At 44.1% G+C, this 25,692-nt stretch overlaps 2 protein-coding genes across 5 annotated transcripts in view; both read left to right on the forward strand.

Annotated features, from left to right (window-relative positions):
- Positions 1-574: 574 nt before the first annotated feature.
- RPL26L1 (ribosomal protein L26 like 1) lies at positions 575-10,076 on the forward strand. Of its 2 annotated transcripts, none has more exons than XM_028168540.2 (4): positions 575-641; positions 978-1,154; positions 8,835-8,975; positions 9,763-10,076. In XM_028168540.2, the coding sequence occupies exons 2-4, from the start codon at positions 987-989 to the stop codon at positions 9,889-9,891; spliced, it is 438 nt and encodes a 145-aa protein (XP_028024341.1). In that variant the 5' UTR covers positions 575-641; positions 978-986; the 3' UTR covers positions 9,892-10,076. The 2 variants fall into 2 exon arrangements, with proteins under 2 accessions (XP_028024341.1, XP_007190374.1); XM_007190312.2 differs by having other exon boundaries at positions 584-637.
- A 6,731-nt stretch (positions 10,077-16,807) lies between these two features.
- The window catches only part of ATP6V0E1 (ATPase H+ transporting V0 subunit e1), a 39,752-nt gene continuing 30,867 nt past the window's right edge, over positions 16,808-25,692 (forward strand). For all 3 annotated transcript variants that reach the window (XR_009007197.1, XM_057541216.1, XM_007190313.3), the window contains exons 1-2: positions 16,808-17,010; positions 21,979-22,026. Coding sequence is in view for 2 of the 3 variants with exons in the window: in XM_057541216.1 (XP_057397199.1) it covers positions 16,907-17,010; positions 21,979-22,026 (152 nt within the window). In the remaining variant the exon portion in view is untranslated. The remainder of the gene's footprint in view (positions 17,011-21,978; positions 22,027-25,692) is intronic.

A 25,692-nucleotide genomic window follows, 5' to 3' on the forward strand; every position in this document is an offset into this window, starting at 1 on the left:
CAACTCCAGCTCTTCTAAAAAGGGCTAAAAGACTGGGGTGAAGTTTTGCAAAGCCAAGTGGTTGGTTTGTAATGACGCTCAAACATGGGTGCGTCTCAAAATCTTTGGTGAGGGGAAGTGCTTGCTCTAAATTCAGAGCCCCTGACCCCGACCTAACGCTGTCTGATTTCGCAGGGCTGTTGGTGGAACACAAAAATCTGCATTTTGAACAGGCTCCTCGGTGATTTTGAAGAAGCAAGTTAGCCGATTGCATTTACAGCAATGTTAAATCATGATGTTAAATCCCCCCTACCATACGCCTAGACGACCTCTGCGGAGGGTAACAGGGGCAAAGAGTTTGGGGTAGGAGAGAGACTACTGAAAATGTACCTATGAAAAGAACATCAACAAGCCTTTATTGCAGGCCCCTTCTCCTCAGCGGCACCAAGTCACCGGGTTCCAGGCATGACTCCCGGAGCCGCCTGGCGCTCCCATGGCCCCCGAAAACGAGGCACTGCGATCCCACCCCATGCCTGAGGGGGCGCTATTCAGTTTCGTTCCGATAGGAATGGAGCATTGCTTTCTTTCTGCGCTTGCGCGCCAAGGAAGCCTCACTTCCGGCCTTGAGCGCCCAGGGTCTGGACCCTGCGGTCGCCAGGTAGGTGAGTGCAGGGGCTGCATGCCTTCCTAGAGGTCTCTCTGCGTGACCCGCCCCCCACCCCCCAACCGTGCAGTCCGAGCCCTCCTCCCTCAGTCAGCCTCAAGGTCCCAGTGCCACCTTCGCCCCACATCCGTTTAGTCAAGCATGTGCTCCCCACGTACGCCTTGCTCTGTGTAACACCCAGAGCCCTCACATCCTTCATTTTCCTTCAGTCGCCTTCTTCCGAGGCCACCTCCCTAGAGCCCTTGTGCGGGGATGGGAGAAGTGTCCCGGATGGAGAGAATGCCCATTACCCCATTGAGCGTCCCTTCGCTCTCTCCCTTGCCTTTCTTTGCAGACCGTCACCATGAAGTTCAACCCCTTCGTGACCTCGGACCGCAGCAAAAACCGCAAACGTCACTTCAATGCCCCCTCCCACGTGCGCAGGAAGATCATGTCGTCTCCGCTCTCCAAGGAGCTGCGGCAGAAGTACAACGTTCGCTCCATGCCCATCCGCAAGGACGACGAGGTCCAGGTACGTGTCCTCCGGGCTCTAGTTACCCAGCTGCGTGGCGCTCGGGCGCCGCCTCTGCCTGAGAACGTCGAGTGTGCTTGGACGTGGAGGACTGGCAGGTAATGTGACCCTGCAGATGTGTTAGACCGGAGATGGGGCCCAGAGTCACCAGAGAGCGCCTGTCCAGCCTAATTTAGAGCATTCCAACTCAATTCTTTAATAATAATAATTTGAGAAATATACTGTCCCAGCCAAGCAAAACTCTTGTTTTCTTGCTTTGTCTGCGAGGCTGCTAGTTTGCCAGGCATTGCCCAGGGTGGCTATTTGAACCAGACTTTGCAGGGGAATGTTTTGCGATAAGAGTAAGGTTTTGGTATCATTGAGTTTAGTGGAAGCTGGGCATTTGATGGTGCTGGACTTGGCGGGGAGAATGGAGAAGCAGCAGCAAGTCAGAGGCCTGAAATTGTGAGAGTACGGCCCATGTGAGAAAGTATAAGCCCTCTGTTCTCTGTGACTGGAGCTTAGGATTAGGATGTGTAGTAGGGAGGGGAAGTGAGGGTGAGTAAAATAGACAGGGGCTATGTTCATCCCTTGAGGGAATATTTACTGAGCACTCCCCAGGCAGTGTTCTCTAGAACACTAACAGTGCACAAGACCTACAGGCCCCTCTTAAAACCTCAGCACTATTGACTTCTTGGGCTGGATGATTCTTTGTTGTGCTGAGCTCTCCTGGGCACTGTAGGATGTTTAGCAGCATCCCTGGTCTCTGCCCACTAGATGCCAGTAGCACCTCCTCACAGTTATGGCAAGCAGAAATATTTCCAGGTATTGCCCAGTGTCTCTGGGGAGCAAAATCCACCCCTGCCACCCTCCCCCAGTTGAGAACCATTGTTTTAGAGAATGAAGTAAGGGATTTGGTGGATCACCTAAGGCACTGGGACTCTGAAGCTTTGAGGAGGAAAAGAGTGGAAGCAGGGGATAAGTTAGGCTGAGACGGTGACAGGAATCGCGTAGAAAAAAATAATTCAGAAGTATGGTTCAACCTCTTCTCTCCTGGATCCTTCCCATCAGACATGTTCCAGAATGGGGGGATTGCAAATGCCTCTAGGGTCTAGTTAGGCAAATTAAAGGAAGTGGGCTCTTTTAAGAGAGATAGTCATATACCCTCAGCCCATTGCTGCGATAGGGAAATGAAGACTCTTCAGTTACATTCAGTTGTTGTCAGATTCTTCAGTTTTGCAAGAGACCTGGAAAATCTGGATTCTTTACAGAAACTGCTTTTGGCTGAGATCACCAATAACCTCTTATTTATTTATTTATGTATTTATGTATGTATGTATTTATTTACGGCTGCATTGGGTCTTTGTTGCTGCGCGGGGCTTTCTCTTTGTTGTGGTGCACGGGCTTCTCTTGTTGCGGGGCGCAGGCTTCTCTTGTTGCGGGGCACGGGCTCTAGGCGCATGGGCTTCAGTAGTTGTGGCACGTGGACTCACTAGTTGCGGCTCACGGGTTTTAGAGTGCAGGCTCAATAGTTGTGGCGCATGGGCTTAGTTGTTCCACAGCATGTGGGATCTTCCCGGACCAGGGCTTGAACCCGTGTCCCCTGCATTGGCAGGCAGATTCTTAACCACTGCGCCACCAGGGAAGTCCCCACCAACCTCTTTATGACTAAATTCAGTGGTCACATCTTGGTCTCACTGTCCTTGACTTTTGTTTTTGTTGTTTTTCTGGCTGCGTTGAGTCTTTTTTTTTTTTAAGATTGATTGATTGATTGCTATGTTGGGTCTTCGTTTCTGTGCCAGGACTCTCCCCAGTTGCGGCGAGCGGGGGCCACTCTTCATCGCGGTGCATGGGCCTCTCACCATCGCGGCCTCTCCTGTTGCGGAGCACAGGCTCCAGACACGCAGGCTCAGTAGCCGTGGCTCACGGGCCCAGTTGCTCCGCGGCATGTGGGATCTTCCCAGACCAGGGCTCGAACCTGTGTCCCCTGCATTGGCAGGCAGACCCTCAATCACTGCGCCACCAGGGAAGCCCCCGTTGAGTCTTTTTTGCTGCGTGTGGGCTTTCTCTAGTTGGGGCGAGTGGGGGCTACTCTTCATTGCGGTGCACGGGCTTCTCATTGTCGTGGCTTCTCTTGTTGTGGAGCATGGGCTCTCGGTGCGTGGGCTTCAGTAGTTGTAGTATGCGAGCTCAGTAGTTGTGGCTCGTGGGCTCGAGAGTGCAGGCTCAGTAGTTGTGGCGCATGGGCTTAGGTGCTCTGTGGCATGTGGCATCTTCCGGACCAGGGCTCAAACCCGTGTCCCCTGCATTGGCAGGTGGGTTCTTAACCACTGGGCCACCAGGGAAGCCCCGTCCTTGACTTTTTCAGCATCATTTGGCATAGGTTGCACCACCTTACTTCTTGAAATAGTTTCTCTTTTTAGCTTCTGTGATACTTCAGGTTCACAATTTACTTGCAACTTCTCAGACTCCTTTGCTGGCTATTTCTCCTCTGCCTGGTCCCTAAATGCTGGAGTTCATCAGGGCCTGCACCTGGTCTTCCACTGGCTGGCCTACATGGTCTACCTAGGTGGTAATATTTATTCCTAAAGTTTTAAATGTCTGCTCTGTGCTAACACCTTCCTCTTTTACATCCCAGTCCAAACTACTTTTCTGACCACAGAGCTGTAGATCTAACTGCCTGCTGAATATCTGTATTTGGATATCTCACAGACATCTCAAGCTTCTTATGCATGAGATCCTGATATTCCCACTGCCTCTAAAATTTAATTCTCCTCCCATCTTTCACACCTCAATAAGTGACACTTGTATCTCCCCACTTAGGTATACCATAAACCTTAAATTATTATTAACTTTCCCTAACCCCTCTCTTCTAATCTATCACTAAGTCTTATTGATTTTACCTCCAAAATACATCTTGAATCTGACCACTTCTTTATATTTCCATTTTAGTTCAAAGCATCTGTAGCTTCCACTGTTACTCTAGTCCATTCTCCACAGAGTGGCATTGTTTGCAAATCAGATCCTGCTTAAAACCTATCAGTGGTGCTTGATGTGCTTGCTGTAAAATCTAAATCATTGACAAGGCCCTGTGTGAGCCAGTCCAGGTCTAATTCTCTGACCTCATCTCATTATCCCCCACGTGCTCTGTACTTCAAACACATTGGTCTTTTCAGGTCCTTAAATGCACCTAAATCTTTTCTCCCTCTGCGTTTTTGTCTAGAACGCTCCCTCTGCCTGGAGTGCTCTTCTCCCCTTTACCTGGCTAACTCCTCCTTTTGCAGCTCTTATATTAATGTCAGTTCCTCAGAAAAGCCTTCCCAGATACTACTCAGTATTTTAGTATAGCATCCTTTATTCTTTTTTCATAGCAATGAACACAATTTGAGATCTTTTTTTTTTAAAAACCGAGGCATAATTTACAGTGAAATGCACAGGTGAGTTTTGGCAGATGTAAAACCATGTAGCATCACCCTAATATGACATAGACCATTTTTTATCATCTCAGTATCTTCCCATGTGCCCTGTTGCAGTTAGGATTATATATTTGCATGTTTACCTGTTAACTGCCTACTACTCATCAGACTAAGCTCCGTGAGGCCAGAGAACTTTTCTTTTTTGTTACCTGACCTCAGTGCAGAGCCTGGCACACAACAGGGGCACAGTCAATATTTATTGAATGGATGAAAACTGTTGACTGGATGGAATTGGAAGATGAGATAAAGAAAAGGAGGGCAGGGGCTTCCCTGGTGGTGCAAGGAGGGCAGGGGCTTCCCTGGTGGTGCAGTGGTTAAGAATCTGCCTGCCAACACAGGGGACATGGGTTCGAGCCCTGGTCCGGGAAGATTCCACATGCCGTGGAGCAGCTAAGCCCATGCGCCACAACTACTGAGTCTGCGCTCTAGAGCCTGTGAGCCACAACTACTGAAGCCCACGCACCTAGAGCCCGTGCTCCGAAACGAGAGGCCACTACAATGGGAAGCCCGCGCACCACAACAAAGAGTAGCTCCCGCTCACCGTAACTAGAGAAAGCCTGCGCGCAGCAACGAAGACCCAACACAGGCAAAAATAAATAAATAAAATAAATAAATTTTTTAAAAAATGTGTAAAAAAAAAAAGAAAAGGAGGGCAGGGAAGAAGGAGCTGCCATTTTTTTAATGCCTGTGGGGTTATGAATGGTTTCCTTTTTAGATATGAAGAAAATGAAACTCAGGTAAAGTAATAAAGAATAATATAGAAAATGAGTGTCTGAGCCAGGAATCCAGGTCTCTTAACTCCAAAGGCCATACTGGGTAAGCACTTCTCTGACCAGGAGAATAAAATCGTCCCAATTAGGTTTGTTAAAACTGCCTTTTCTCTCTTGGGATCTTCTAAATCTCACCTACCTCTTTCTCTGAGCAGTTGACTATGCCTCCTATTTTACAGAGGAAATTAGAACTGTTGTCCAGGATCTTGCAGAACTCCCGGCTCCACACCCTCTGACTTACCTGCAGTTGCACCCCTCCCGTCTTCATTCTCTCCTGTTACAGTGAAAGAGAAATCCCTGTTTCTGTGTAAGCTGTCCTGCTGCCACTGCATGTGACATCCACCACTCTCTTCTCCCCTCTTGAGATCCTTCTATCCGTTATCCCCTTTCTCTACAGTTTCCTTTACCTCTTCCTCCATACTTGTTCCTTCTCATCAGCATTTAAACATATTCATGTTTCCCCCTCTTTAAAAATAGAAGATTATCCCTTAACTTCACATCCACGTTGAACATGTGTCCTCTCTCATCCTCTTCAGATCCAAGCTCCTTGGGTTAGTCTTTCTTCACCTTCGTCTTCTCACCTCCGGTGAACTCATTGCATTATCGTAATGGCTTCCATCCCACCACTCCATCGAAAGCACTGTAGCCATGACCACCAGTGACCAGCTTGTTGTCAGCTGTTACTTTATCCTTCCAGTAGCTGACCATCCTAGGGCATTTGACCTTCTTGTCTTGGCTACTCTAACACCACACTTCCTGGTTTGCCATTCTTCCTGGCCACTTCAGTCTCTTTCGTAAGCTCTTCCAAAATGTTGGCTTTTCTCAGATTTCTACATTCTCGTACCACCAGCTCCCTAAGTAAAATCAGGCTTTGAGTTGCCATCTCTTTGGATGACTCGCAGGTCTTTGTCACCAGCCCAGTTGGCCTTCCCGCTGTGTATGGAATTTTCATGTTCCGTGCCTCCGGGAAAGGCACATCCATCCATCCAGTTGCCCAACCAGACTCTGGATGTCATCCTCGCCTCTTCTCCCTCACCTTTCCACAGTTGATTGAGTCTTATCCTGTCTCCCTCCTCGCTGGGTCTAGCGTTTGTCCACTTCTCTTTATCACGGGTGTTCCTTTGACTCCTTTTATTAACATCTTTCTTCAATCAGGATGATAGTTAATAGGGGCTTTTTCACCTACTTTTTCCACGTGAGGGTCTCTGGTCACGTAGACTGTGGTGGATTTTCAGTGAGGCATGCATGGCTGTTGTCTTTTCAACCTGAAAATCACCCTGGTGAGTAAGCTGAACAATGTGAGTAGACATTTTAGGAGTACTGAGATTCGCCAATTCTTTACATGTAGTATTTCCTCTATGCTTATATGGCTACTGTTTAATAGGCTCCTACCTTTAGGGAAACCATAATCTAGTTGGTTTTTGAATAGAATTGGAGTATGAGCTGATTTTTAGTTGCAAAAATAGCCCACAAGATTTTAATTTAACGTTTTATTTTTTTTCTGACTATAAAATATTTGTATTAATTGTAGAAATCTTGAAATTTAGAAGAACATAAATTTAAAAATAGTCATTAGTAATTCTCCTTCCTTCCTAATGGCAACCATTATTGACATTTGGATATATCTTCATCTCACGTTACATGCCATATATATATATGAAGCATATACACGTAAGATTCAGACTATATATATAGCCTTGTATTCTTTTTTCTCTAAAGGTCATATCTTGAGCATTTTCCTTGGTCATAAATTGTTTTTTGAAAACATGGGTTTTAGATGGTTGCCTGAGAATCTCAATATAATTTTTTTTTTAATTGAAGTATAGTTGATTTACAATGTTGTGTTAGTTTCTGGTGTAGAGCAAAGTGATTCAGTTACTAAGTATAATTTCTTTAACCATTCTCTGTTTAGATCTTGAGAGTGATTATATATTTTTTTATTTTACTTTTTGTAAAAAATTGAGCTATAATTGACATATAACACGTATTAGTTTTATTTATTTATTTATTTATTTATTTATTTTTTTAAAGAAATTCATGGTCTTTTATTTATTTATTTATTTATTTATTTATGACTGTGTTGGGTCTTCGTTTCTGTGCGAGGGCTTTCTCTAGTTGTGGCAAGTGGGGACCACTCTTCATCGCGGTGCGCGGGCCTCTCACCATCGCGGCGGCCTCTCTTGTTGCGGAGCACAGGCTCCAGACGCGCAGGCTCAGTAATTGTGGCTCACGGGCCCAGTTGCTCCGTGGCATGTGGGATCTTCCCAGACCAGGGCTCGAACCCGTGTCCCCTGCATTGGCAGGCAGACTCTCAACCACTGCGCCACCAGGGAAGCCCCTATTTATTAATATTTATTTTTGGCTGCGCTGGATCTTCATAGCTGCACGTGGGCTTTCTCTAGTTGCGGCGAGCGGGGGCTACTCTTCGTTGCAGTGCACGGGCTTCTCATTGTGTTGGCTTAGTAGAGCTACTTAGTAGTAGTAGCTCTCTTGTTGTAGAGCACGGGCTCTAGACGCATGGGCTGCAGTAGTTGCGGCACATGGGCCCTAGAGCGCAAGGACTTCAGTAGTTGTGGCATGTGGGCTTAGTAGTTATGGTGCACAGGCTTAGTTGCTCCGTGGCATGTGGGATCTTCCTGGACCAGGGATCGAACCCATGTCCCCTGCATTGGCAGGTGGATTCTTAACCACTGGACCACCAGGGAAGTCCCTAACATGTATTAGTTTTAGATGTACAACGATTATATTTTTTTACTCTCAGGACTAGTCATGTGATGACCATCTTAGTTCAAGGAATGTTTTGTTCAGGTAAGAGAAGAAAAAAATACAGGCAAAGAATTTCCACCTGACTTGGAATAATACAAAGCAGAAATATACCAAAAAAAAAAAAAAAAACCCAGCTGATTTTGATTGAATCAAAATTCAGGGCTTCCCTGGTGGCGCAGTGGGCTTCCCTGGTGGCGCAGTGGTTGAGAATCTGCCTGCCAATGCAGGGGACGCGGGTTCGAGCCCTGGTCTGGGAAGATCCCACATGCCGCGGAGCAACTGGGCCCGCGAGCCACAACTACTGAGCCTGCGCGTCTGGAGCCTGTGCCCCGCAACGGGAGGGGCCGCGATAGTGAAAGGCCCGCGCACCGCGATGAAGAGCGGTCCCTGCACCGCGATGAAGAGTGGCCCCCACTTGCCGTAACTAGAGAAAGCCCTCGCACGAACCGAAGACCCAACACAGCCAAAAATAAAGAAATAAATAAATAAAGTAGCTATAAAAAAAAAAAAAATGGTTGCAGGGACTTCTATAAAAAAAAAAAAAAAAAAAAAACAAACAAACAAAATTCAAAATTTGCCTGAATACAAAAAGTTCTATTTTTAGCCTGTGTGTTCCTGATAATTAGTTTCCTCACTGTGATGTTCAAGCATTAGAAATGGGGAGAATTCTTTTTTGTATTTTCTCTCAGGTGGTTCGAGGACACTACAAAGGTCAGCAAATTGGCAAGGTAGTCCAGGTGTACAGAAAGAAATATGTCATCTACATCGAGCGGGTGCAGCGTGAGAAGGCTAATGGCACAACTGTCCACGTGGGCATTCACCCAAGCAAGGTATGGCCTGGGACTGCGCAGTGGTAGTGGGCGTGTAGCATAGCATTCCTACTAGAGTTGTTGGCTGTTGGTACTGTCTGCACAGGCGGCCATGGTAAGGACTTCCATGGGAGGAAGGCTTGGTTGGTTCACTGGCTTAGTAATATCGTAAGAGATCCAGTTCCTTTCCCTATCTGTTTTTGTCATCCTTGGTGAAGGCGCCGTCTGCAAGCTGGTAGCAAGAGTGTTCCAGGCATTCCAGGCATCACTTTCCCACTAGAGAGTGTCCAGAGGGAGAAGAGAGAACACCTCTTCCTTCGGCCCTCACACCCACCTGGTGGAATATGCTGTTCCTCCTTTAACCTCCCATTTTATACGTTATATTGTAGGGTCTCTCCTCCAGAGTTTCAGATCCTTAAGGGCAGAATGGTTGGGTCTCACTCATCTTTATGATCTCTGTATTGCCCGGTAGCTGGTGGGAATGCAGGTATTTTTAAAACAATGCATTTTGCCAGCCAAGGGCATTTTGCCAGTCAAGGGCAAATTATACTGCCAACATAGATAGACAAACCATCCATGTCGGTAGTATAATGTTTCACAAGCTAAATGACACTTCGTACCACTAAATTATCTAAATGGTCTTCTGGATCCTCAAGAGTTAGGAGCTGGCATTGGGTAGCAGAAGAAGGAACCCAAGCTGCTGTTGTCGAGGGGAGATCTGCTGTATAAGATTAATTGTGGTTATAAGTCCTTTCTCCTTAAAAAAAAAAAAAAAATTCAATATCTGTTTATTCTCTCATGCTAACAGGTGGTTATCACCAGGCTAAAACTGGACAAAGATCGGAAAAAAATTCTTGAACGCAAAGCCAAATCTCGACAAGTTGGAAAAGAGAAAGGCAAATATAAGGAAGAACTTATTGAGAAAATGCAGGAATGAATATAACCTTTTGTGCAACCACGGTTTATCTATAGATTCTTTTGCCTGGTGTGTATTCCTCTGAAACTTTTCGAGGCGTCTCTGGAACGTTTCATTTCCTTCCTGTTTCGTTATTGATATGTGGCTCTGTATATCTACTTTTGCTGTTTCGATTAATAATTTTATGAATAAAAATTGGACATGTTTTCTTGTTCCAAAACATATTTATTGCCTTTTATGGCTCTCTAGTAACACAGGGTTTATCTGACACTCTGGTGTTTCTTAATAAATGTTGATTGAATCAGTTATTTCCCATTTTGACTGGTGAAGAAAATGAGTTTAGGTTAATTGTCCAAATCCCAGAGAGCATGAGAGAGAGAGCTGGGGTTTGAACCCAGGCCTCGGTGCATCAAAGGACATTCACCTCCCACAGCCATCTGCCTCTGGCGTTCCTCCTGCTCTTAAGTCAGCCCTTTCCTGTAGTCTGACAAGAGCCTACACATTTATATGGAACAGAGAAGAATTTACGTATTTGTAGCAGTAAAAGCATTAGTGCTTAGTGGGAAAAGCACTGTCACCAGTCGTCAAGCTCCAATCCCAGCTCTACCACTGGACAGTCAAAGGCCTTTGAGCAAACAGCTCTTCTCTGAGCTTCCATTTTCTCCGTAGTAAAAAGATGGTAATACCTTCATTGCCTTCCTGTCTCATGGAAAATGCAGAAATAAAATGCCAGGATCAAATGGGCTATTTCTGAGCACACTTTGAAAGTGTGAGTGTATAAATTCTAATATCGCTATTATTGTTCAATTAACTTCTATTTCAAATTCTGACATTCTCTTTGCACTCAAAGAAGGAATGATTTTTCACTGAAGATTGCTAAGATCACACACCACAGAACTCAGTATGCATGCTCTGACTGTGGCATTGATTTAAGAGTAGGAGGAATGATACTGGCTCTGTAGCCAGACGGATCTTGATTCAAGTCCTGCTCTGGTCTTCAGACAGCCGTTTTTATGACCCTCAGTTTCTCTAGTCTAGGTAAGAAGCTGGAAACGCTGATCTTCAAGGCTGAAAATTAAAGTAGCAGTCCACCAGATTCCCCTGATTTTAGGAGTCACGTGGGTGGTTGCTAAAATAGTCTCCAACTCTTGTCTGGAGATTCTGTGATACAGTACGTCTGAAGAGAGAACTTGTCAGGTCTCATGTGCATCTGTATTTTTCATATGGCCCTTGTATGATGCTTATGACTAGGTAAATTTGGGAAATTGTGGATTAGGATGTATACATACAGCACATAAAATAGAGCAGGTGCCCAAAACATGGTGGCTATGTTAGCACACTGAACTGTATGTCTAGGGAGCATAACAAGTAGGTCAACCAGAGGGCTGTGCTTTATTTTTCTAATTTGCGGTTTTGTCTTCATTCTTGAACAACACATGTTTCAGGGCCCCAAATTTGCATAAAAGTCAGATTTCAAACTAGATTATATTTGTAGTAGGATGACATCTTCTGATGGCTGGTCTGGGCCCTGTGAAACCTATGAAACCTAAATTATATTTCCTAAGAGTTAGATTTGGTTTCTTTTCAGCAACTTTGTTCAATACAAGTGTTAGATAGGAGCTCTGAGAGCTGTGATCTCCCCCAAGTCACACCAGGCTTTTTATCATCAGCCATGTGAATAATAGTGCATGATCAAGAGCAGGAATTTGACATCAATTGAGAGCTATAATCCCAGCTCAGTCAGCTCCTAGCTGTGTGACCCTGGGCAAATGGCCTAACCTCTCTGGGCCTCAGGTTTGTCATTTATAAAATTGAGATGAAAAGAGTACCTACCTCTGGGACTTCCCTGGTGGCGCAGTGCTTAAGAATCTGCCTGCCAACGTAGGGGACACGGGTTTGAGCCCTGGTCTGGGAAGATCCCACATGCCGCGGCGCAACTAAGCCCATGAGCCACAACTACTGAGCCCATGTGCCACAACTACTGAACCCTGCACACCTAGAGCCCGTGCTCCGCAGCAAGAGAAGCCACCGCAATGAGAAGCCCGTGCAACGCAACAAAGAGTAGCCCCCACTCGCCGCAACTAGAGAAAGAGCACGCAGCAACAAAGACCCAATGCAGCCAAAAATAAAGTAAATAAATTTATTAAGAAGAAGGAAGGAAGGAGAAAGAAAGAAAAAAAGAGAAAAAAAAAAAAAGAAGAAAAGAGAAGAGTACTTCACAAAGTTGTCAGACTTACTACTTGAGATACTGCGTGTAAAGCACAGAGAACTCAGCAATTGTTAGCTACTGTCTTTCTGAGGAGATTGGCAGTGCGTTTGTCTGCAGGAGCAGAGGGGAAAGTTTTTCTCCAGGGAGTTTGGATAAATGCTGGTTCTTGAACAAAGGGGGAGGGTTTAAAGGCAGCAATGTTTGGGCTGCTGCAGGAAATGGAGACTGCAGAATGCCAGCTGGGTGGGCCTGCTTATCAAGGTTTTGGCCTGGGGGTTTTTAGCATGTCTCCTGGAATGAGTTTGAATTAAGCAGTTTCCTACTGACCTTTTCATCAAATTTGCAGATGTCCATTTACTTGAGTGAGTCCCCTTGTGCTATTTTGGGAAGACTCCAAACTTTTAAACTTCACATAACTGCTTCTGAATGTCTGCTTTCATAGTGCACTTGGGTTGAGATGTTCAGCTACAGAGGTTTCCATGTGAGTTGGGTAGGCAAGTAAGTAACCAAATCTTCTGGGAACCCGGCAGAACTGTACTAACCAAGAGTCCTTCATACTCTGCTGATGCTAGACTTTGAGCAGTTCCAGTCTGGTAATGGCTTGGGTCTTTGTTCATTGTTCTTTTAAATTAGTTTTGTTTTGTTTTTTTAATAAGTAATATATATATAGTACAACATAAAAAGGGACAAAAGGTATACAGTGAAAAGTAAGTTTCCTGGGAATTCCCTGGTGGTCCAGTGGTTAGGACTCCGCACTTCCATTGCAGGGGCATGGGTTCAATCCTTGGTCGGGGATGGTTGGGGAACTAAGATCCCACAAGCCGCCCAGCATGGCCAAAAAAAAAAAAAAAAAAAGGTAAGTTTCCTTGTCATGCTGACTCTCAGTCACTAAGTTCTCCCCAGAAGCAGTCACTGTTTCCAGTCTTTTGTATCCTTCTAGAAATATTCTGTGCATATATGATTGGGTTTTTACTCAAAGTTTGATCTGTAAAGAAGTCTTCATGAGAACAGCAGGTCATCCAAATTTAAATAACTATATGAGGTTGATGTATAGCCTGAACACCATAATTACAGTATAAACATGCACCAGTAATAAATAAAATATTCTTTGTCCATCAGAAATAATTAAATCAACCACATCCTAGCCTATCCCTAGTAGGAGGGCAGCTAATTCTGCAACAGGTTTTTAAAGGTCTCATTTTAGGCCTTAGATGTCTCTATCTTGTTAAGTAGTGTATAATTTAAGGTTTATTTTGCTTTTGTTTTGTTTTGGTTGACTTACTATTTGAAATAGGAGAGGTAGCATGGCTTAGTGGGAAGAACAGGAGCTACGAAGACCTACATTCAGATGCCGGTTTTGTTGCTTAAAACAGCTAGACTTTGGGCAAGTTACGAATCTGAGCCTCTCTTAATATGTAAAATGGATTTAATAACATCTATGTTAGGTGTTGTGAGCACTGACTGAGACAGGTAATTCAAAGTACCTTGTTTAATGACTGGCACGTGGCCATCGAGAAATGGTAGCTGCAATTATCAGTGGTGTCTGCCGGCAGTGCATGTTCCCTGCATATGTGCAGAGCAAACAAGTAGTGAATTCTGCTGGAATTTCAGCTTCTCCACTAACTTCCAACGTTCTCAATCAACTTGGAAAGGAGCTTTATGACTCCGCGGCTTTGTAACCCTGCATGCCTGTTTAGGGGTTCCTTGGGGTTTGAGCTGTAGTGTTTTATGGTCCACTCTTGTTTATTTCATCCTACTGAAGTTGCCTCCGAGAATTTTCCTCTAATTTAAAAATTATTGAGGGCCCAAAGACGTTATTTATGAGGGTTATATCTATCGATATAATTTACCATATTAGACATTAAAATTTTAAGATTTATTTTAAATTCATTAAAAAAATAATAATAAACCCAAAACATGTTAACAGAAATAACATTTTTAAGGAAAATATCTTTTCCAAAACAAAAAAATGTTGCAAAAAGAGTGACATTGTGTTACATTTTTGCAAAATTCCTTCATGTCTGGTTTAGTAGAAGGCAAATGGATTCTTAACAATGCTTCTGCATTCAGTCTGTTGCAATATGATGTTTTGGAAGAAAAGGAAGCAAAGGAAGAAAATTCAACCTCACACAGATTGGTAGTTAGAAAAGAGAGGACTTGGTGGACCCCCTGGGAGAGTCTCAGGGACTCCCCAGCAGTCCTGGGACCACGCTGCCCAAAGTCTGGTTTATTTCCCGCAGGAGACTTTAAATGCCTTGAAAGCAGAGAATATTTCTTCATTCAGAGGGTCACTGAATCCTAGTTCCTGATCTTCTCCACAGTTTTCACTTGGAACATGTGATAAAATGTTTTGGACAGCCTGACTGATAGAGGGAGCTATTGGCCAATACTAGCCCACAAATATAATACCGAGATTAAAGACATTTCTCTCTCACAGAGACTGAAACAGATTTCGACAGATCTGGTGTCTGAACAGCCACATCCCTGTGCTCCCCAACATCTGCTTCTCAGAGAGGCCGCCAAGAAGGCAAGGCAAAAGTTAGACTTACCAAGATCAACTTAAAAATATCTGCATTTATTTGAAAAAGGAGAAAAAAATTTACAATAGCCAAAAAAGTGGAAGCAACCCAACTATCCAGCCACGGATGAATGGAGAAACAAAATGTGTTACATACATACAGTTGAATATTATTCAGCCTTAAAAAGGATGGAAATTCTGATACATGCTACAACATGGATGAATCTAGAGGACATTATGCTAAGTGAAATAAGCCAGTCACAAACAGACAAATACTGTATGATTCCACTTATATGAGGTATCTTGGGTAGTCAAGCTTATAGAAACAGAAAGTAGGATGGTGGTTGCCAGGGGCGGGGGGAGGAGAGAATGGGGATTTGTTTAGTGGGTATGAAAATGTTCTGGAGATCAGGTGTACAACAGTGTGAATATACTTAACACTATTGGACTGTACACTTAAAAATGATAAAGAGGTAAGTTTTATGTATATTTATTTTGCCACGATTAGAAATAAGTTTTTAAAAAAAGAAATGGGAAGAAAGAGCAAACTTTTTTCTCTAATTTAGTTCTGGCTGATTTCACCCTTTTTAAAAAATATTTATTTATTTATTTATGGCTGTGTTGGGTCTTAGTTTCTGTGCGAGGGCTTTCTCTAGTTGTGGCAAGCGCGGGCCTCTCACTATCGCGGCCTCTCTTGTTGCTGAGCACAGGCTCCAGACGCGCAGGCTCAGTAATTGTGGCTCACGGGCCCAGTTGCTCCGCGGCATGTGGGATCTTCCCAGACCAGGGCTCGAACCCGTGTCCCCTGCATTAGCAGGCAGACTCTCAACCACTGCGCCACCGGGGAAGCCCTTCACCCTTTCTTAACTATTCAATTCAGTTGTACAAGTGTTTATTGAGCACATTCTATGTATAAAGTGCTTCTAAGGAACAAAGATCAGTTAAACAGTGCCCTCTAATCATAATCAAGGAGTTTGCCCTCTAGTAGAGAGTTGGTTAAGTTATGCATACAAACAAGTAGAAGGCCACAAGACATGCAATAACAGAATGAAAATAGGTCTTGGTGAAGGTGATGCCTGGACTGGAACTTAAGGACAATAGAATTTCTGTTGAGACTGAGTTGTTGCGGGGGGCAGGATGAGCACAAAGGAGACCAACTAGTTTCCTGCCTTGTCCTTCAGGTAAAGGCTTGGAATCGGGTTTCAAGAGATATTAAAGATCTTTGGTCCAATTTCCCATTTAATCCAGGAATCCATTCTAGTTGAATGAAGAAAGAAATCAGGAGGCAATTCCAGGTAAGGAAATGTGACTATTGCAGGGAAACCATGGTCCAGGGTAAAGCACATTGGATTGGTTTATAGATTTGCTTTCCATCTTGCTTCTGCCTGAGAGCTCTGTCAATCTCTCTGAGACTGGGTTCCTCTGTTCCAAGGTTGTCACATACTACAACGAACATATGTGAAAATCCTTGGCAAGCATTTGAAACTCCATGTTACCTTCTCCTTACTATTCTGGCTAATTTCTACTCCTCTTTCAAGGCTCAGCTCAGGACTGGCTGGGATGGAAAAGTTGTGCACTATGGTCCACTCTACCTTCACACTGCATTGAGTGGTCTGCTCACAAGTCCATCTCACCAGCCTGTGAAGTCCCTGAGGGGAGGCGGTGTCTGTTTGATTTCTGTAACCCCCAAACTTGGCACAGTGCACAAGTCATTCAGTAGGTAAGTAGCTAAGAGCACTGGCCTTGAAAATCACACAGTCAAAGGTTAAATCCTGGCTCTGCAACTTAGTAGCTATGTGACTCTGGCCAAGATCCTTAACGTCCTCCCTGGGCCTCAGTTTCTTCAACGGCAAAGTGGGGATAATAATGAAAACGACTTCATAGGCTGTCGTGAGGTGTTCAAAACAAACTCAAGCACTTAAAGCTCATGGCCCAGTGCCTGAACAGAAACTTACTATTAAGTTCTTTATATGTTTGTTGCATAAGAAGATAAAACTGTAAATAACTACACTCTTTTCTTAAAAGGGTCACCTTCGTATCAGAAAACTTTGCTGAGCCCCTGGTGACTTACCCCTTCCTCTGGGGCTCTGGGGTGACTGACGTCCCTCAAAGGAGCAGGAGTCCCAAGACCGGCCGGGGGAGGGCGGGGCTCTGTCTCCCGGTCCCCGGCGGGGCAGAGTCCGGCGCGAGGTCACGTGGGGTGCGGGAGGCGGGTCTTTGCGCGCGCAGGTCACGCGGCTGGTGTTGACACTTCCGGGTGGGACCGCAGGGAGGCGGCGGGGCAGGGGCTGGCACCTCCCGCAGCAGCAATGGCGTATACCGGCCTCACCGTGCCTCTCATCGTGATGAGCGTGTTCTGGGGCTTCGTCGGCTTCCTGGTGCCCTGGTTCATCCCTAAGGGTCCCAACCGGGGGTAAGTGGGCCAGGCCCGCCTGGGGAGGGACGCGCGGTGAGGACCCGCAGAGCCGGGAGGGGGAGGGGGCGATCCCGCACCGGTCGGAGACCTTGCCCGGGTGATCCTGCCCTCCAATCAGGCCCCGACCCCCGTGCAGCCCCCCGACTTCCTTATCGCAGCAGCCTCAGTGTCTCCCGGCCTGAGCGTGACTTCCGGCGGACCCTCCTTGGGAAGGAGTTGTAGGGGAATTTTTTCTCATCACGTCTCTGTGTGGGGAGGCTGCAGTCGGAAATGGGTTTATACCGACTCAAGGAGAAGTTGGGGTTCGTCCCTACACGGCTGTCGCCCCTTTAGCCCTGCCGTCCACCCAAATGAGGCCTCGTTTGCCTAAACTTTAAAGGAGCGGATCAAATAAATAAAACAGAAATTGATCTCTCTGCCTCACAGGCTGTCGCAGTTGCACAGGACAAGCTTGTGCAACAACGTTGAGCCCAGGCCTTGCATCTAGTGGGCGCCAGGATCTAGCTGGGGCTTGATCTAGAGCGGGATTAATTACCAAAGAGTCGGAGGTATTGTTTAGAAACCCCTGCGTCATACTTTTCCAAGGGCTCTCCAGCCCTTGTATATGAGTGTAACAAGCTCTTAGAATGATTGGTTAAGAAAGACTTTTTTCCCCCAGACTTCTTTGTTAAATAGAGCTTTATCTGTTTTGTAAGTAAACTTTTTTTTTATTGTAGTATGAAACAGAGTCTTATCTTCAAAGGGGCTTTGGAACACCCTCTTTCTAGTTCCTCTTTGCCTTTTAGTCATTTTTTCTCAGCGGCAAGATCATGTGGGGTGAAACTTAGACTGAAGTCACAGATTTGGGGGAACACCATCTCCTGTTTTATTCTTTGAAACGAATTGGCTTCACAGTGCTCTGCGTGCATAGTAGGCATTCAATAAAGAGTTATTGAGTGGATAAGTCTATTGCCTTTATTAAAGGAAAGAAAATGCTATTACTTCCTTAATGTTTTGTGACCTGAACCCCTTTTGCTCTCTGGAATAAACTGTGTTAGACCTGTTACTTCCATCGAGCTTACAAGAAAATCATAATTTGTTTAAAAAGGAAAAATGGTAGATGAATTTCTATTATTTCATTGTATTAGGTTCCTCCTCCCCACCCCACCCCTAGCATCAGTTGTATAGGGTCATCTTTCCAGCCTGTAATAGATGATTTAGAGTGTCAGAATTCTGGGGTTATTAAAACAATTTGTATTAACCAAATGTAATTCCTTGGACTTGTTTCTCCTACTGGAATTAGAGAACAACATGGTACCCCTTTGTTGTGTTTCTGTCTTCAGCTGTTTCATTACCCACTGTCTGCCTTTCCAGCCTTCATACTCAGAAAGCATTTATTAATGTTCTGGTAGTGTTGACCACTCCTTTCTTGAAGACCCCCATTTGGGGCCCACTATGCCCAGCCTTGGGTCTTGATGGCACTGCTGTTACCCAGGGTAATGAAACGCCTCCAGTGGTCCATGGGCTACTCAGTTTCTAGCCCTAGCGTCACTATTCAGGTTTGACCTGCTAGTGATATGTTATCTGGATCTAATTCATAGCCTCCACCTCAGTCCTTGTATTTCCTGCTCTTGGCAGGATTGAGCAGGTCTTAAAACACTAGGTGTCTCCTAGGAGTTACTGTATTACACTTTGAGAAACACTGCTCCCAGCTGGATGATCCCTATGGCCTTGGATAGTTTAGTTAACTTTTCCATGTTCCCGTTTCCTCATTGTAAAATGGAAATATTAGTACTAAATTAGTATTAGTTCCCCTTTACCTTCTGAAAAGACTGCAAGTGATTTTTTTTGTTTTTAAATACACGAAGGAGCTGAATTGATTCAAGGATTACAGTGAATTTTTAACGCGGGAGAGCATTTCTGATTTGAAGGGTTAAAAACATCTTCATTAAGGAGATAAGTAAAGGTGCTGTGTGAGAAGGGAAGAAAGGAGACTTTGCTGTTAAATCCTCTTCTCTGAGACCCCTACACATCAGAATGCAGAAACCTGGGTGATTAGGAGGTTTTCAGGACCTCATGAAGCTGGGGGAAAAAAGGAGCAAAAGGGAAAAAACTCTTCTGAATCTATGTATAACCTAAAGCAAGCCTCTTACTCTCATCTTTTCCACAACTGAAAAAGGGCTGGATAAAATGAAGTCTATACCTGGAGTACTGGTTCCTGACCATTCCTATTTTTCATGATTTCCCATTCTCCTCTTTAGGAATCCACAGATTCTCTAAAAGCATCAGATTTTTTCACAGTGGCTCCCTTAGCAGTAGTTGTGGGGGAGGGAATGGGGACAGAGTGCAGGGAATAGTGTTACAGTTCAGTCAGCTCCAATTTTTTCAGACATAACATTTTTGAACATTCAGAAAAATAGAGTAGTATAGGTGTTGTATAACACCACCTAGATTCAATAATGCTAACATATTCATATTTGCTTTATATTTGCTTTGTCTATGAATCCAGGTGTGCATACATACATACATAATTTTGCTGAATCATTTGAAGGTAAATTGCAGTCATTATGACACTTCACCCCTAAACTCTTCAGCAGGCAATAACTTAGAAGAAGCACATTAGGAACTGATATTTTAATGAAGCACATTAGGAACTGATATCTTAATTAAAAATTTTTTTTTCTTTTCTTTTTGGCTGCATTGCGCCACGCCGCTTGCGGGATCTTAGTTCCCTGACCAGGGATCGAACCCGCACGGTGGAAGCGCGGAGTCCTAGCCACTGGACCACCAGGGAATTCCCATGAGGGAGCTTTTGATATCGAACTATTAATCAAGTAGTACAAAGGGGCCTCAGCTGTTTCCGTTCTCTGAGATGGTCTTTTGGGGAAGAGAAAGACTGAGGGAGGGATTCCAGGTTGGGGCAGGGGAATGGAAGAAGATGAACAGAAGCTTGGAATGGAGAATAATAAACATGATGTGTAACCCCCAATACCTATTTATATATGTACTATAAGGTACATGTTTTGAAGAATGTGCCTTCAGGATATATCCAGAGTCTGACCAGTTCTCACTACAGGCACTGCTACCAGACTGGTCCATTGGTGCAATTCCCCACTAACTGGTTTTTCTGCTTTTCCTTTTGCTTTCTCTTCCCTAGTCTATTTCCACCCTGCAGAGAGATCCTATTAGAATCTGGGTCAGATTTTGTCAGTCCTCTCCTCAAATCCCTCCAAAATAGCTTCCCTTTTCCTTTCAGAGGCTACCACATACCTCTGACCTCACTTCCTACCAGGCTGTCCTTGCTCAGATTAGCCACACCGGCCTCTGTCCTCTTTGAAGGCCTGATACCCTCTCACCAGGAACCTTTGCTTTGCTAAACTTCAGGAGTTTTCATCCCTTTTGTTCACTCCTCTCTCCCCAGAGCCTGGTGCATACAAGTCACTCTGAATCTGTTGAATGAATGAATGGACAAGCCAATGTATTAACTACAGAAAATATATGCACACACACAGAATTTCTAAAGGATGAGTTAAACATAATATATATAGGAGTTCAGATATTTGCTCCCTGCCTTCTAGGAAATAATCTTTCTTACTCTATGGGGTGTGGAGACCCCCTCTTTGGAAGTCACGCCTGTGGATGATGGGGGGGGGCACTGAAAGGTGATAAGCTGCAGAGTGATGTAATGAAAGGAATATTTTAGAAAGATTAACCCAAGGTGATTGTAGGAATGAATGAAAGATTGTATGGATAGAATGAAAGGGAAGGAAGAAAGTTTTGAATCTGCCAGCAGTTAGCCAGGCAAACCTGATGAATTTTGATTTTAACGATGGGAATAGAAAGGAAAAAAATCCACATAAGGAGAGCTGCTTCAAAGGACTAATCCACAGCATTTGGTGACTGTGAAGGTGCAGGGGAGGCATGAGTAAAAAGATGACAGATTGGAGGGGTGGGTCAGATGGGTGGAAATGGCAGAGCTTCTCTGGAGTAGGAGATTTAGATTTGGAAAGAGAAATGGGAAAAGAATATCATGAATTCAGTTTTTAAATGTTGAAATTCAGCTGATCAGAGATCCAGTTTTAACTGTTTTTCAGACAGGAATGGAGATGGGGAGAGGTCAAGGCTAGAAAGTCATACTTTTGTAACAGGGAAGAGCTAAGTCGGACTCCACTTTGGATCTGTTTCTTCGACTTTAACCTGTGCTTTTCATTGCTTTTGTTATTATAATCGTACATAATGGCCTGCCTCAGGGAACCCTGTCCCTCTGCTAGCCCTGCTCACCTGTGAATGGCTGCAAAAAAGAAGAAACTAACACATCCCCTCACCGAGGCTGGTCGTTCCAGGAGATGTTTTGCAAGACTGATGGCCCTTTTACTTTACTTCCTCACCGCCTCTCCCTCTCTGTTCTGCCTTTTTACTTTACTGCCTCACCGCCTCTCCCTCTCTGATTCTATAAAAGAAACTGGCGTCCAGACCCAGAGAAGATGGCTTTTCGGAGACACCAGTCTGCCATCTTCTCGGTCTGCTGGCTTTCCGAATAAAGTCGTATCCCTTGCCTCAACACCTCGTCTCTGATTCATTGGCCTGTTGTGCGGCGAGCAGAGCGAGCTTGGACTCAGTAACATTTTTAGCAGTGTAGTGTCATTTCATTGCAGAGAATACTACCAAATAGGGCAGTTAGTTGGATGTCAAAGCTAATTACCACTACAGCCTTTTGTGTTCAGTTTCAGATGGGTTTGGATTAGACCCCTAAACTGTGGCATCAGTACACATTCCCTTAAATACAAATGTTAATGACTTCCATAGAATTCTGCTGTGTGCACCCCAGGGCACCCTGCTGTCTACTGGTGTTTGAACAGATTCAGATGCATTTTCCTGGTGTGCAATCCTTGCCAGGTTTGATCACCTGGGAAGGGAACTTAAACCTCCTGCAAAGTCTGCATACTTTGCTAGTTATCTAATGCTTGCACTTTTTTTTTTCTCCAGAGTTATCATCACCATGTTGGTGACCTGTTCCGTTTGCTGCTATCTCTTGTAAGTAGTTTTTTCCTAAAACAATAAGCAGTTATTCCTGGTATTTATCATATGTGTGAATAAAAGTTAAATAAGTGGAGCATGATTGTCATGAAACTTCACATTTTTGTTTCACTGGGGCTTGTTCCTGGTGTAACATCTAGAAATAGTATCCTAAGGTTGAAAAGAACACTCTTCCTATGTTCAGTATATTTACCTAAGAACTGTACAGATGCTCAATTCTTCTGGCAATACAAGTGTAATTTATTTGGTACAAATTTCAATCATACAATTAGCCAGAAATTGTTATTGTACTGCTTTATATTTTACTACTGTGAAGTGTTTGAGCCTACTCATTTCACTTAAATATCTCACTATGAAGCCAATAAAGCCATTCTTTATTATTTATTTATTTATTTTTGTCTGCGTTGGGTCTTCATTGCTGTGCGTGGACTTTCTCTAGTTGTGGCGAGTCGGGGCTTCTCTTGTTGCAGAGCACGGGCTCTAGGCACGTGGGCTTCCGTAGTTGTGGTACATGGGCTCAGTAGTTGTGGTTCATGGGCTGTAGAGTGCAGGCTCAGTAGTTGTGGTGCATGGGCTTAGTTGTTCTGCGGCATGTGGGATCTTCCTGGACCAGGGCTCGAACCCATATCCCCTGCATTGGCAGGCAGATTCTTAACCACTGCGCCACCAGGGAAGTCCTGCCATTCTTTATTATAACTTTTGTTTATCTCATGAATAGACGTTGAGCTAGAATTGTGATTGAGTAGAGTAAGGGTAATTTTTTTAAGCAATTCATTATACACTGTATCAAAGTATGATAATAATTGGAATCTGTTCGAATAGATTATATAAACTTGAATGAAAGCTTTAGGATATGTGAGGTCATTTCTCAACATATATTTTTGGAATACTGTTAAAAATGGCAAAACTGCATTTGAACTATTATTTTTTTTTAATTAATTAATTAATTTATTTTTGGCTGCATTGGGTCTTCATTACTGCACGGCTTTCTCTAGTTGTGGCGAGCGGGGACTTCTCTTGTTGCAGAGCACGGGCTCTAGGCGTGCAGGCTTCAGTAGTTGTGGCTCGTGGGCTCTAGAGTACAGGCTCAGTAGTTGTGGCGCACAGGCTTAGTTGCTCCGTGGCATGTGGGATCTTCCTGGATCAGGGCTCGAACCTGTGTCCCCTGCATTGGCAGGTGGATTCTTAACCACTGTGCTACCAAGGAAGTCCCAGTTGAACTATTCTTTCTTTTTTTTTTTAATTGAGATATATTTCACATACCATAGAATCTATCCTTTTAGGGATTGCTTGTTAAGAGTTTAGAACCAGCAATTCTCTTTTCTTAAAGAGAGCTTGCTAGCTTCCTGAGACTTCCTTATATGGAAAGTATTGGTGATGGCCAGCTCTTGCTTAGTGCCCACATGTGGTAGGAAACAGCATTCTAATCCTGTGATGAAAGGCTGTGGCTCTGAATCTATAAATTTCTTGTATCCTGGGACTTTTGCACTAAGGTTTTTCAAAGAGGTTTGTGGGTATGAGCCAATTCTGGTTGTTGGCATAGATCAAAATCTGCCCCTGACAAAGAGTTATTACCATGAATTTTGGCTATCTGGCCATTCGGTCACTTGCTTCAGTGCAACTTGAAGTGTTTAAAGCTGAACCATACATATAGCACTATAGAAGTTTGGCTAAATGATGATGATGTTGTTTCACTGCCTCAATACGAGTGCTTATGTGATGAGACTTTATATGCAGGGCTTGTTTAGTCTTTTCTTTTTAGTTAGAAAGGTAAAGAGGCTTTTTCAGGTCATAGCTCAGCCCCCAGAATGGAAGTCTGACAGGTAGCGAATAGAGGGCATTTTTATCCTAGCTGTGTTTAGCTCTGAAGAGTAAATGAGAAGAAGTACATGCATCATCAAGAATTCCTCGTTTAAGTAGGGGTGACTGAGTACCAGCCTATCCTACCGAGTCTAGAAATTCCAGCAAGGGAGCTCTTAATCAATCCAGGAGCCAAGGAGTGGTCCTGTAATTGAAAAAGCCTTTGTTTTCATTCCTTTGATCTCTGCTGCATGAGCAGTAAGGTTAGTGGTGGGGTCTTAAAAAAAAAAAAAAGACAAAATTATTGCGCAGAGGAATGACTTGAGATTAAACCAAGATGAGGTTAAAATGTTTTGTGACTTTCTGGTCCTCCATCGTCTTTGAAATCTGGTTAACTTTCCTGTTACTCTCTTTTTTTTTTAAGTTTTCTTTTTTTAAAAAATAAATTTATTTATTTATTTATTTTTGGCTGTGTTGGGTCTTCGTTGCTGTGTGCGGGTTTTCTCTAGTTGTGGTGAGCGGGGGCCACTCTTCGTTGCGGTGCACGGGCTTCTCATTGTCATGGCTTCTCTTGTTGCGGAGCACGGGCTCTAGGCGCGCGGGCTTCAGTAGTTGTGGCACGTGGGCTCAGTAGTTGTGGCTTGTGGGCTCTAGAGCACAGACTCAGGAGTTGTGGCGCATGGGCTTAGCTGCTCCGCAGCATGTGGGATGTTCCCGGACCAGGGCTCGAACCCGTGTCCCCTGCATTGGCAGGCGGATTCTTAACCACTGCTCCACCAGGGAAGCCCCTGATATTGTCTTTAAAACAGGCAGGAGACCTGTCAGTCTCACGCCTCCTATCTTCATTTTCAAGTATAAAATAAAATAATTGGACTTGGTTGGAAATTATGTCACTTTGAGTCTTAGTAACTTAGTTGAGGACAGTCTGTGAGCCCTTACCGCTTGCTGTCTAGCTTTTTTCCTTTGTCCCAATGTGCTGGTGACTGCTCTATTGACAGTGGGTCAGTACTGTCATCAGTGTATTAATAAAGTTAGTTAGTACGCAGTGTTCCAACATTAAATGCTTCTGGAGGCCATTTTATGGGGAAATGAGCTGGATGGTATAGACTTTATGCAATTGTTTTTTTCTTTTGTTTCTTTGAAACCTGATCATATATCCTATTTAGCAAAATATCTGCCTGAAGCATACAGGTGGAATTCAAATCCCAAGTATTTCACATACCTTATTCCACAAAGGGGTGGGATTCTGTAATAAATTTAATTTGAAATTCAAAGGACACTTTACTGTTTGGCACTAGTACATATAGTTTTTTGAAAATACCTCATTTGCAATAAGACACCCCCAAAGAAACTAGATTTCCTAAACAAAGTCATGTTTTGAAATACATTCATAGACTTTTGAATTGCCTTCTCTTTGTGGCATTTTTTCCCTCCTTCCAGTTTGTTCTAGTTCAAGGTTAGATTCCGCCAGCCGAACCTTGTTTGAGCTCTGAATAAATCAGGATCTCTGCCAGTACAACCAGCTTGTGTTGCTAGTTCAGCACAGTAAAGTCTGAATGCTCTACATCTGGTTTCCTTTCTAAGGCACAAGATCACTTTTGTTTCTTAAGCATACAGGCCTTTTAGTTACTATTCTATACTTTCTCTTGGTCTTTGGTTAGTTGTTAATGTCGGGTTATGTTGTAGCTTACCCAGAGTTACAAAACTCACATCCTAGGGGTAAATTAGAAATTTAGTGTTGTATTGTGAAGGTACAATTGCTTCTTGGAAAACATGCTGTATCTTTAGCACTTGGCTAATTGTAAATCTTACCAGCAGAGTGATATAGGAAAAGAAATGTTGACTAGGAGACCAGGAGACCTT

The sequence above is a fragment of the Balaenoptera acutorostrata genome, chromosome 2, assembly GCF_949987535.1.
Source record: "Balaenoptera acutorostrata chromosome 2, mBalAcu1.1, whole genome shotgun sequence".
Classification (NCBI taxonomy): Eukaryota; Metazoa; Chordata; class Mammalia; order Artiodactyla; family Balaenopteridae; genus Balaenoptera; species Balaenoptera acutorostrata.